At 37.1% G+C, this 12977-nt stretch overlaps 2 protein-coding genes across 2 annotated transcripts; one reads left to right on the top strand and one right to left on the bottom strand.

The window, feature by feature from the left end:
* Nucleotides 1-100: 100 nt before the first annotated feature.
* On the bottom strand, nucleotides 101-4512 carry LOC111485615 (protein INVOLVED IN DE NOVO 2-like). The gene is made up of 8 exons (XM_023132581.1): nucleotides 4153-4512; nucleotides 2750-3690; nucleotides 2429-2610; nucleotides 1773-1862; nucleotides 1391-1678; nucleotides 1052-1273; nucleotides 520-763; nucleotides 101-356 (listed from the first exon to the last, which is right to left on the bottom strand). The coding sequence occupies exons 2-7, from the start codon at nucleotides 3669-3671 to the stop codon at nucleotides 539-541; spliced, it is 1929 nt and encodes a 642-aa protein (XP_022988349.1). The 5' UTR covers nucleotides 3672-3690; nucleotides 4153-4512; the 3' UTR covers nucleotides 101-356; nucleotides 520-538.
* A 663-nt stretch (nucleotides 4513-5175) lies between these two features.
* LOC111484045 (AP3-complex subunit beta-A-like) lies at nucleotides 5176-12639 on the top strand. The gene is made up of 11 exons (XM_023130461.1): nucleotides 5176-5581; nucleotides 5743-5819; nucleotides 6053-6302; nucleotides 6522-7148; nucleotides 7661-7834; nucleotides 8088-8214; nucleotides 8299-8408; nucleotides 9306-9506; nucleotides 9751-10721; nucleotides 10901-11170; nucleotides 12145-12639. Exons 1-11 carry the CDS (start codon nucleotides 5366-5368, stop codon nucleotides 12518-12520), a joined length of 3399 nt encoding a protein of 1132 aa, XP_022986229.1. The 5' UTR covers nucleotides 5176-5365; the 3' UTR covers nucleotides 12521-12639.
* The last annotated feature ends 338 nt before the right edge of the window (nucleotides 12640-12977 follow it).

Below are 12977 nucleotides of genomic sequence, written 5' to 3'. Positions count from 1 at the left end.
AAGATAGAAAGAAACATTCGGTATCTAGACTGGACGTCACGTGTGACATGTTATCGGAGACAATAAAGTATTGCAGGTTATCGGAGACGATAAAGTATTGTAGGTTTATCTTCAAACAAATTAAATAGTAAGATGGGTAAATGATAATAGATAAGCAAGACAGCAGTATCTGAATCTTCATAATCTGGAAATAATTGGTACAAAGGAAAGGAATGACTGACTTGAAAACATACACTGACATAACGTAATGGCTCACATTCCATCTCCTGGCGATACTTCACTAACTCCATAATAAGATAGAACATTGTTACGCTTTGTTTCAAGACAATGATATGTTGGTTTGATCATCATGGCAGCTGCAGCAGTTCAACAAAACAAATGTTATTGACAAAATGATCAAATCAACAGACAAGCAAGTTACTTTAAGAAGATTCAAGCTCAAGCTCTAATCTGAATTTTTGTTCTTATTTCCAGTCAAAAAGCCAGAAAAGTTTATCAACCACAACAACGAATACCAACCTTCAGGGAGTTCCCTTTTCTAGTTTCTTCTTTTCAACTTGTCCAGTAAGAATTTCACTCCCTCTCGCAACGTTGCTTTCCTGTCCTCTTGGTAGTTCCATAGCTCCGATACTATATACCTTCCACTTGGATTATATTCATTTATCTCCCTTAAAGCTGCTGTCACAGCCTTGAACACTTCCTCCCCCCACTCATTTTTCAGATCTTGTAGTTTCTCATCTTCATCATCCAAAACTTCGATTTCCTATATCATCATCATAATAGTTAAATATAAATATCTAAAGAGCCTTCTGGTAACGAAAACTTATGTAGCTCGAGAATGCCTCTAAAATTCAAAAGAGTATCGAATCGTCCCAGTGAGCCAAAAATAAAAATACAAACTCAAGAATGTTTACGAACAAGAAACAATTTAGTAATGGGACAAGAAACTTGAAGTGCTTAAACATAAATCTCATTTTCTAAAGACAAAAAATGCCAACATTTCTTAGTTGCAAGAAGCTAAACTGATGAAAGGAGGTAACAAAAGAATCACCTTTCCTTCTTCATTATCCCGTCCTTCTTTCTTAATTACTTTGAACGGATGCCAATCTGGGTCCTTGAGATATTCTGCCCACAATGAGCACAACTCTGAAGCTCTTTCATCTGCTTCATCCTCATTATATCTTTTCTTCGCTGCTTCATGGAATGGTTTTGTATCTAGTTCACCCATTCTCTTAACACGCAGGTGGGAACGACCAGGCAAATCTTTAAAAGCCTAAGAAATGAGAGAATTAAACAGTGAGGAGTTTGTTTTAGACTAGAACAAAATCTTGAATTTTTTATCTTGTTTAAATGACTTAGAAAGTTGTTTGCAATAAGAAAATATTCTTACATTCACTATCTCTTTACGGGCTTCTTGGAGTTCGTCGTTACTCTTACGCTGCTTTACTATCAATGTTTGGTTAAGTTCATCAAGAGCTTCAAGATCTCCTTCCTTTTCACTCAAACTTTTTAGTATTGTCTCTGCCTTCTGGAGGACTTCCACATCCTCATCATCTCCCATGTGCTTCATAATATTCAACGACCCACGTAGACGCTCAATTTCCAGCTCTAATGCTTGCTTGGTATCCAGTTGCTTTTCCAGTCGGATTATTCTATTATGGAGGTCCTCCTTTTGTTTCTGAGTCATTAGAAATCACAAATAAGTACACCCTGCTCTCAAGATTTGATAAAGAAATATTTGGATAATTAATAAAGCACATATGCCAACAAACCTTCTGATCATCTGCCAGCTTCATAAAATCTTCATCAGCCTTCTGTTGCTCTAACTCAGCCAATTGAAGAGAACTATTTCTCACCTCATACTGACAGGCAAAAAAGAATATAAATCAAATGAACCTAAATTTACGTTGTTTGTCTGATTCATGAGTTTGTGATTTCTGAGTAAGCATGTAGCACAAGAGAGGGGCATTAGATGCCTAAAAGCATATGACCCAAGAGATTAGCAGACTTATGGCCTAGAATAAGTAAACCTACCTACCAAATTTCAAACTCCAAGCGATACAAATCCAACTCGTGAGCCAAATGCCTTTAAAGGTCGAAGGGGTGAAGAAAGAAGTAAGAGCAAGGAAAAAACCCAGTAGAAACATTTCCACGATTTGCTAAGATTTAAGTGCAACACATCCCAAAATGCTAAAGACTAGTGGTGCAACAAAGATTATGCCTTACAGCTTTGTTTTACTATAGTGATTGAAAACAATTCTTAAAAAATAAACTTGCAAACAATAAAGGAAAAAGGGGACAGGTATTGATCTTTTTTAAAAAAAAAATGCTGTTTTGAAAACCAAAGTTCAGGTGAAGTTGAATGCAACTTATCTTTTCGTAATTTCAGCATCTCTTAATTCCTAGGAAAGAAGAAAAGTAAGTGTACCTTCTCAATTTCTTCAGCCAGATACTTGCTCTCATGTTCATTTTGTGCTTCACGCATCTCCAGTTCTCTTCCTCTTAACTCAAACTCTTTTTTCTGAGATTCTAGTTGCAACTTTAGTTTTTCATGATCACTGAAGATCTTCTTAAGGTGATCCCTTGCACCCAATTGGATTTTTTTTATCTCTGTAGATGTGACAAACGTTATATGAATTTATCAATACAACATTAAAGTCCATGAAAAGAAGTAATCTGCTATGACATGGAACAGATTTTCTGGTTTTGAAGTGCAAGAAGGAAAATTTTCAAGCAATATATAAGAAACCTTCGTTATAAGCTTGAAGTAATTTATCTCTCTCCACCATTAAATTGTTAAGAGTGGTGGCAGTTTCACTACATCTTTCTTCCATCTCTCTCAAATGTTTGTTCTTTAGCTCGATGATACTTGTAAGATTGGACACAAGTCTATCCTGCTTCCGTGCTTCCTCCTCAATAATTTCAGATACGGTCTTCAGGTCTCCAATCTTGCGCATATGTTCCCCGATTATATTACTCGAGTTGTAATCATCAGCACGAGCAACCCAAGCATAAAGTCCTAGTTTCTCAGTACCATTAGCCAGCCAATCCTTTTTTCCATGGTGATCTGCCTCATAAGCCCTCTCAAAAGAAATAGCATTATGCAAACCGGGCCAATCTTTATTAAATTCCACGATAGCACAACCAGAGTGACCCCGGTAATTCCACAAGGGAGTAACTCTTGTGGGATTAAATCCTCTTTCTTTCAACTCATCCCTAAACTTCGATCCACTTTCTCCCACATATCGCCCATCATCTGTACGCCTAGTTGGAAGGTTTACCACAATTCCTCTCCATGGCCACACAAACTTTTCATCATGATCGCAATCCATAACAGGATCATTATTGCTTGCAGGTTTTGATGGACCAACAGAATCAGCTAGATCTTTTTCCAAATATTTCACTAAAGCTAAATGATTAGCTTTCTCTTTGGCACTCCGTTTATTTGAAGGGCTGTTGCCTACCCCAGAAGCATGCTGCAGGAGATCCTTATATAAGAAATCCCTCTTTCTTTTTCTCGAGCAGTAGGGGCAAGTAAATGTCTCATGCGAGAGTTTTACAATGCGTTTTCCATTTTTAAGTTCTTGATAGGACTTGCTCTCCCGCTCATCCAATTCAGATTCACTGATATCAGTGTCCACATCAGAATCGTCAGATGAGGAACTTCCCATAAAACTAGATGTAGAGCACCTAGAGAAGAATACCTCAAGTTAGATTCATATTTATATGTAATTGATGCTTTACAGATTATAGGATTCAAGTGTCCAGCACCAACCCCTAACCAACGAAAGCCATCCTAAAACCCATAGATAAGTAAAGAAATCTAACAAACAGCTGCTCAAAAATCCGTAGCTCCTTAACTAAGCATACACTTCCACATGAAAGGAGAAAAATAAAACCCATGAATGACATCTAAACATGAACCGTAGAGCCCGATCAGTCAAAAAGAACAAGAACGATGAATTCCAAGCCAAATGTCAAACATCGGAGTACACAAGAATCGCAAGGCCTCAGCTCAAAAGAGAAATGCAATGTAGTTGAATTCATGCAACAGAACCAAAATCATGCATGAAATGATCCAGATAAATCTGAACTACCTCAATTCAAACGGAAAAGAACACCGGTACGAAGCAAAAACACAACATAGATCACCTGACAAGAATCGCAGAATCCAAAGGCGTCTGATGAGAGAAAGGGGAAGTGAATTCGCGAATTGAGAGCAAATCAAAGACTCAGGGTTGGAGTGAGGACCGAGTCTGTTCTCGACAATGGAAAAGTGAGTCGCCGTGGAAATGCGAGAAAGTCGAATTGGGGCCTGCGCTGGGTTCGCTCACTAAGGCTCAGACCAAAACCTGACGAAAATCGTAGCGCGTGTGAGCGCGTTGATGGAATCATTATAGGCTCATGCACTCCGAAAGCGTTAATCTCCATGGCTGAAGCTTGTGAGCTTCACCAACAAATTTAGCTTATTGACTTCTGAGCCTCCCGAAATGGCGGCGAGCCATGCTTAAGATTTGGCGCCTACCAATATTATGCAATTTAATAAAAAAAATATTTTGATAACTCAATATTATGCAATAAAATTTAAAAATATATATATATATTAATAAAAAAAATTAAAACTCAATTAATTAAAATATCTATTTTGAAAATTTGTATTTGTGGTTTTAATCTAATACAAATAAAATAAATAACCCACTTATTTAATTACCCTTCATAAATGCTACATAATTTTTTAATTATAAAAATATATATCACCCTATAGGATCATTTTTTAGTTTTTCCTCAAAGTTTAAAAAATGCAGACACACAAGGAATGTTGTGCTTTTCTCTCTAATCGATTTCATAATCTACCCCTTGTGTCAAGTATCTTTGCTGACTCACTGCTCAGTGTCTGACCCTATACCATTTGTAACCGTTCAAGCTCACTACTAATAGATATTTCTATTTATGCTTTCCCTTTCGAGTTTACTCTTAAAGTTTTAAAACACATATACAAGACGGAGGTTTCCACATTCTTATTAGAAATGTTTCGTATCTTACCTATCTATTCTCAAATTCTACCTATGATGAAGTTTATAGATAGTTTTATTTATTAATTTAGTGCACTCCAAAATTTGTAATTTTTTTATAAATAATATTAATGATTTTTTATTTTAATAAAAAAAGAAAATATCAGCTGGCCTCCGTCGTTCTCTCCGACAAACACAGCGAAATGGCGCGGCAATAGAATCCGTTCTTCGATCCATCCAATCTGACCGGGTTAACTGCCATCGCCGGCTAAAATTGCAATCGAGCTTCGTGATATTGAATAAGTTTTTCTTCACGAACCTTACAATTCAGAAGCTGGAATTCGAATCTAGAAATGTTCACTCAATTTGGATCAACCTCCGACACACTGAGTAAAGCTTCGACCATGGTGTTTCGGATCGGCACAGACGCTCACCTCTACGACGATCCCGAGGATGTCAACATCCCTCCCTTACTCGACAGCAAGTTTGACTCCGAGAAATGCGAGGCACTCAAACGCTTACTCGCTCTCATTGCTCAGGGTTTTGATGTGTCCAACTTTTTCCCTCAGGTTATGTTTCATGAAATACCAAGTTTATTTGTATAATTTCCTATAATGGTTAATTGTATTCAATCTCAATTGCTGGAAATTCGGTGTCAGTGAATTCACTGAGCTGTGGAGGTCTTAGTGGTTATGTGTTCTGAATGCTTTTAGTTGAAATGGAACTTCAGGTTGTCAAGAATGTTGCATCTCAGACATTAGAGGTGAAGAAGCTGGCTTACTTGTTCCTGTTGCATTATGCTGAAAAGTATGGTATTTTCGCATTTTACTTTCTGAATCATAATTAGCTCTCTTTGTTATGTCATCTAAGTAATGGTTGCGTTGGTGGTCGATCTTGGCTTATAATGCTATCATCTTAGCATCGTCGTATGGGCTAAGTTCGCCCATCATGAGCTGCTCTTGAGTTCTGATTCTGATTTGTAATGCTTAAGGTGTGACAATTTATGTTACATTTACTGTAAGTTATGTTTTGCACTTTAGGCATCCAAATGAAGCGTTGCTGTCTATCAATTGTTTCCAGAAGGATTTAGGGGATACAAATCCTCTTGTGAGGGCATGGGCATTGCGGACGATGGCAGGAATTCGTCTACATGACATTGCACCTCTTGCTCTTGTGGCAGTGAGGAAATGTGCCAGGGACCCGTCTGTGTATGTCAGAAAATGTGCAGCCAATGCTCTTCCAAAGCTTCATGATTTGCACCTTGAAGAAAATGCCTCGGCTATTAAAGAGGTTTGCTTGATTCTTGTCTTGACTTGACAACGTGCCGTTATTAGATCATGGATGCTTACTGGTGGAAGGTCAAATAGATGGGGAAGTATATATTATGTTTAGTCCGTTGTCTGATTCTTTGCTCACTCAACTCGTATTCAGTATTCCTATTCCACAGAAGGTTGTTATTTTTGCTGTGTGCTACTGTACTTGAATTAAGTTTGGCATGCTTTCTTGCAGATTGTACTGATACTGTTAAGTGATTCCTCCCCTGGTGTCATTGGTGCTGCTGCTGCTGCATTTGCTTCTATCTGTCCAAATGATCTGACTTTGATTGGAAGAAATTATCGAAGGTTATGTGAGGTCTTACCGGATGTTGAGGAATGGGGTCAAGTAATCTTGATTGGAGTCCTTTTGCGCTATGTTGTGGCAAGTATTGGGCTTGTTAGAGAATCCATTATGCATTCTCTGCATATTGTAGATGATTCAAGTTCAGAAAAGAATGGCGTTGCAAATAATTTTACATCAGCCAAAGAAGATATTGAGATGAATGGTTTTTGTGATACTGCATTAACAAATATGATATCCAGATGTTATACTGAAGGTCCAGATGAATATTTATCACGATTAAGTTATTCGAACAAAGTTTTTCCTAAATTGGATGATGGACATTTTGTGTCTAGTCAGGAGAATGATGATATCAGGATCTTATTGCAGTGTACATCACCTTTGTTATGGAGTAACAATAGTGCAGTGGTTCTTGCTGCTGCTGGCGTACACTGGATTATGTCTCCAAGGGAAAACATAAAAAGAATTGTTAAACCATTAGTGTTTCTACTCAGATCATGTGATGCTGCAAAATATGTGGTATTTTTCTTATTTTATTACATTATTTACCATATCTTATATTTCATTTGGAGACAACACATTATAAAGGGTTTCCTTTCCTAATAAGGTTTATATCAATAGATTCACTTAGAGAAGCTTGGACAATCCTTCAATAAATGAGATATATATGTTATGTTTTGTGGTTTAGAGGCATGATTTTCATTTGGAATTATTATAAAGTTAAAAGTTTAAATAAGCTAGGGAGAAAGTTGAAGTTTTGTGATGATGGTTCCAGGGGAAGTCATTTTCATTTCAATTTGTCATGCTGAAAGGGATTTGAAAAGGTGGATGAACATCAGCAATATATCGAGATCTATGAAAATCAGAAATTGAAATATCAAATTATGATACAATTTACATACAGTTCAATTAATCAAGGCCATTTTTTTCAAATCCAATTTCGTTTCTGTGTGTGTTATTTATTTGCGTTTTTTTATCAGCCAGTAGTTTTCTGTTTTTAGATTGTAAGAGATCTCAATTGACTTCCACAGGTTCTCTGCAATATTCAAGTGTTTGCTAAGGCAATGCCTTATCTCTTTGCTCCTCACTATGAAGACTTTTTCATCTGTTCTTCTGATTCATATCAAGTAAAAGCATTGAAGCTTGAGATTCTTTCATCCATTGCTACCGATTCATCTGTTTTATCAATTTTTAATGAGTTTCAGGTAGCATTCTGATTTCCCCCTTGTTTTCCCACTGTTTTCTTTTGTTTTTTGTTATGTGGAGTGAGAAAGTTGGGTGAGCGGAGATGATATGGAGTGATAGCTCCTTTTGAATTAGTAATCATCATTTTTCATGTTTCTGCTTCCTCATAAATGAAACTAAATAAACTTTAGTTGACTTTATTGCATACTATTTTCTTGGTTGCATTAGACTCCAGGTCTTATATGCTTACTTAGTTTTCCTTTTTGTTTCTAGGATTACATTAGAAACCCAAACAGAAGATTTGCAGCTGATACGGTTGCTGCAATTGGCTTATGTGCCGGGCGTCTCCCAAAAATAGCCAACATGTGTTTGAATTGGCTATTGTCTTTAGTAAGAAAGGGTGTGTGATTTGTGCTTGCAAAGTATTCCTTTAAGGAGTTTTTTTTTTTTTTTTCCTTTCCAACTCGAAAATTAAAAATTGCAGAAACATCGGCTTGTGACAATGAAACGAAGGATGAAGAGGCAGCTGTACTGATTCAGGCAATCACATCCATCAAGTTTATTATAAAGGAAGATCCAGCTAGCCACGAGAAGGCATTATTATCTACCTCTTTTCATCTATAACCTTTACACATCCCTGTCTAGAGTTTAATCTTTAGTAGCTATCCCATCTCATGCTATGAACTTAAATTGTTGAGCTTAAGCAGCATTTAATTTTTATATAAAGATTTTCATTTGTATAGTTTCTTCTTAATAGCAATATCCATGATAGTGACATGCTGATATTTCTATTTTATTTTTCTTTTTGGTTTTAAGTGTTACTTTGTTGTATTGCTTCCTTACACTAGTCTATTGATTATCATCATATGTTTGGTTGGTTCTTCATTTCGTTGAGTTTATAATCTGATAGTGATTCTAGATGTATGATTTAATATTTAATTCATCTTTTCAAGAATAATGGCTTGATTAAACATTTTCAATGTGTCACTTTGATGAGTTTTAATCCCTTGTTGGTTGCGTAAGGCAGTTAGACTAGCTTCTACTTTTCTCGACTCTCATTTATCTGAAAAATATTTTCAATTGACGTATTATTTATAATTTAGCCCCAAAATTTTGTGGTTCATGTTAAATTCAGTTACATCCTTGGTCACACAAGTGTTAACTCTTTTAGGTTAGAAATATCACTTTGTGGTATTTCTTCCTTGCACCAGTCTATCCATTATTGTTGACACATTTATATTATAATATTGAATATATCATTGCTCTTTGCATGAATGTTAGATTGGAAAATTTATTCAATTTGCATGTGGATGAGCTTGAAATCCCTGTTCATTGTTTCAAGCATGTAGATGCACTTCAAACTTTTCTCAAGTATCTATTTCCTATCTCTCAACTGTTTGGTTCAGCCGCAATGCATATTTACCTTCCTTAAAAATGCATAATATATTTTTTAAAATCTGGTTTTCAAGTACTTCTTTACACAATTTACAGGTTATTATTCAGTTGATTCGCGGTTTAGATTCAGTCAAGGTTCCTGCAGCCCGTTCAATGATTATTTGGATGGTAGGGGAGCATAGCACCTTAGGGGATATTATTCCTAGGATGTTGGTTGTCGTTGCCAAGTATCTTGCAAGGTCGTTTATTTCAGAAGCATTGGAAACGAAGCTTCAGATACTGAATGCAATGGTTAAGGTATTTTAAGAAACTGCATTTGGCAATTGCAGATTTTTGGGTTCGATTATTTTATTTTCGAGTTTACAGATATTTTAATTAGTCACTCTTAACATTTTGAGTTCAATTAATTCAAGGTTTATTTGAGAATAAGATGTATGAAAATGTTAGATAAATATTTTTGATCTACTGTTAATAAGTCAGTCATAACTAGTTAATACTGTTTACTCAATATCTTTTTAAACTCATTCTGCTTTTGCTGTAGGTCTTATTGCGAGCAAAGGGGGAAGATATGCTAACATTTAAAGTAATTTTAAGCTATATTCTTGAAGTGGGAAAATGTGATTTGAATTATGACCTCCGTGACCGAGCTGCCTTTATTCAGAAGCTCCTGTCATCTCATTTGGATATTGAAGCTCCTGAAGAGAGTCTATCTAAGCCTAGGGATCAGTCATTGGAACTTGCGGAGCGCATTTTTGGAGGACAGCTAAAAGCAATACAACCCGAACCTATCAATTACCGCTTTTATCTTCCAGGATCTCTTTCACAAATAGTTTTTCATGCTGCTCCTGGTTATGAACCTCTTCCAAAACCATGCACTTTGGGTGAAGCTGCAAGTGCATCAGGTGATGGAGCAGCTGAGAGTGATTCATACGAGACGGATAATACAGTGTCATCGTCTGGATCCTTTGACGAGGAGAGTGCTTCTGATTGCAATTCTCAGCATTCTTCCAGTGGTTCTAGTAGCAGAGATGAAAGCTGTGGGGCAAAAAATCAACAAGAAAATGATGATGCTGATCCTCTAATTGAACTTTCTGATCATGAAAATTCTCATAAAATGCAGAATGGAGCCTCTCCCTCTGGTTCTACCGAGTTGGATGAATTGATGTCAAAGAATGCCCTAGAATCATGGTTGAATGAACAGCCAAATTTAGCAAGTCTAAGTACCTCTGAGAAGCCTGAAGATCGAAGATCCTTTGCTAGAATATCTATAGGTGATCTTGGGAAACATGTAACACGTAAAAGCTATCCACTCCTGGATCCTGCTAAAGGAAATGGCTTGAAGGTGGAATACTCATTTTCGTCACAGACTTCAAGCATATCTCCTCTTCATGTTTGTATAGAAGCATCTTTCAAGAACTGTTCTACTGAGCCCATGACTGAAATTATGTTGGCTCATGAGGAATCGGGCAAAGTTGTAGATTCAAAAGACGAAGTTGCGGTCGGAACTGAGAGGTGAGATTTACTTGGGCATGGATGGATCTAGGCGTTTTGTAAGGCGTACATGTATACCTTATAGTAGTAGTGAGGCCCTTAATTCTTTTAGCTTCCTATTTAGCGGCTAACTTGAGGCCCTTAATTCTTTTAGCTTCCTATTTAGCGGCTAACTTCTTTCAATTTGGTTGATTCTGCAGCTCCTCTCCATCTAATAACAGTGTAACGACACCAGTTTCCATGGAAAACATTTCATCTCTGGGTCCGGATCATACGATCGATAGAATTCTTGAGGTTCAGTTCAGTCATCACCTCTTGCCTATGAAGTTAAATTTGTACTGCAATGGCAGGAAGCATCCTGTTAATCTACACCCCGACATTGGATATTTTGTGAAACCACTTCCTATGGACATTGAAGCCTTCACAGCTAAGGAGTCTCAGCTACCGGGAATGTTTGAATACATGAGGAGGTTAGTAGATCCCTACCGCCTTTCATTCACCATAAGCAACAGAATATTTGTATATTTTTATGCTCTACGATTATTTCCCTGTGTTCTTAAACTTCATGCAACTTTGATCCCCACCCCAGAGATTTTTACTCCCGATTAGATGTGGACAAAAGAACTTGTAGGTCGCCTTTTTTATTATTTATAATTTTTAGTTATAAGTTATAGTTGACCTTTCATTTTCATGTTCAAATTTGTGTAGAAAGGTGAGATCCCACATCGGTTGGGTTGGAGAAGAGAACGAAACACCTTTTATAAGGGTGTGGAAACCTCTCACATTTTAAAAACCTTGAGAGAAAGCCCAAAAGGGAAAACCCAAAAGGACAATATCTACTAGCGGTGGGTTTCGGCCATTACAAATGGTATCAGAGCCAGACACGGGGCGATGTGCCAGCAAAGAGGCCGAGCTCCGAAGGGGGTGGACACAAGGCGGTGTGCCAATAAGGACGCTGGGCCATGAAGGGAGGTGGATTGGGGGTCCCACATCGATTGGAGAAGGGAACAAGTGCTAGCGAGGATGCTGGCCCTAAAGGGGGTGGACACGAGGCGGTGTGCCAACAAGGACGCTAGGCCCCGAAGGGAGGTGGATTGGGGGTTCCACATCGATTGGAGAAGGGAACAACTGTCAGCGAGGATGCTGGTCCCAAAGGGGGGTGGATTGTGAGATCCCGTATCAGTTGGGGAGGAGAACAAACCACCCTTTATAAGGGCGTGGAAACCTCTCCCTAGTAGACGCATTTTAAAAACTTTGAGGGGAAGCCCGAAAGGGAAACTCCAAAGAGGACATATCTTCTAGCAGTGGGCTTGGGCTGTTACAAAAAATGTTTCTGATCTTTAAAAAGTGTCAATTTTGTATGTAATATGGCTCTAACATATTCAAGAGAACAAAAACCGCCTCATCTTTGGTGTTCTAACTCTGGTTGTTTTGTGTTCATCAGATGCACATTCACTGACCACCTTGGGAAGCTTAACGATGAAAAGAATGACAGTCCAATAGAAGAAGATAAATTTCTTCTCATCTGCAAGAGCTTAGCATTGAAGATGCTTAGCAATGCAAACCTTTTTCTAGTAACCATGGAACTCCCTGTGGCTAACTTTCTCGACGACGCAACCGGTCTGTGCCTACGGTTCAGCGCAGAGCTTCTGAGCAACTTGATCCCCTGCTTGATTTCGCTGACTGTCGAAGGAAAATGCTCAGAACCTCTACACGTAACTGTGAAGGTCAATTGTGAAGAAACTGTATTTGGGTTGAATTTGTTGAACAGGATAGTGAACTTCTTGGGGAACCCCTCTGTTCCCAGCAGTAAACGGTAACCAGCTCAGTTATTTGTTAACCAAAACTTGTGGATGTTTCAATGTTGTTTTTTAGAAAGAAAAAGTTGGCTGTCAAGTATAATCATGTCTTTATTTATTTGTAAATTTTTATTACTGTATTTATTTTATATTAAAATTTTAATTTATCAAATTGAGTCAATAAATGGAACATTTGGAATTGCCTTGGATTCTTATTATTTCAATATATTTATAAAAAAAAAAAAGGTTTAATTAAAAATATAGATAATTTAAAAATATTTTTCTATACAACTAAAATAATTTATTCTCTTGTTCTTTTTTTTTTTTTTTTTTCCTTAAGTTGAATGTGAAACAATTATTCAAAAAACAGAAAGTTTTATGGGAAAATAAGGTATGTTTTATTTATTCATTTTTTGGCCATTTAAATTTAATTTGAAATAACCGTAGGAATGGAAAAAAAAAAAAAAAAAAAAAAAAA

Source organism: Cucurbita maxima, unplaced genomic scaffold (assembly GCF_002738345.1).
Source record: "Cucurbita maxima cultivar Rimu unplaced genomic scaffold, Cmax_1.0 Cma_Scf00001, whole genome shotgun sequence".
Classification (NCBI taxonomy): Eukaryota; Viridiplantae; Streptophyta; class Magnoliopsida; order Cucurbitales; family Cucurbitaceae; genus Cucurbita; species Cucurbita maxima.
This window is presented reverse-complemented; position numbering and strand designations above follow the sequence as displayed.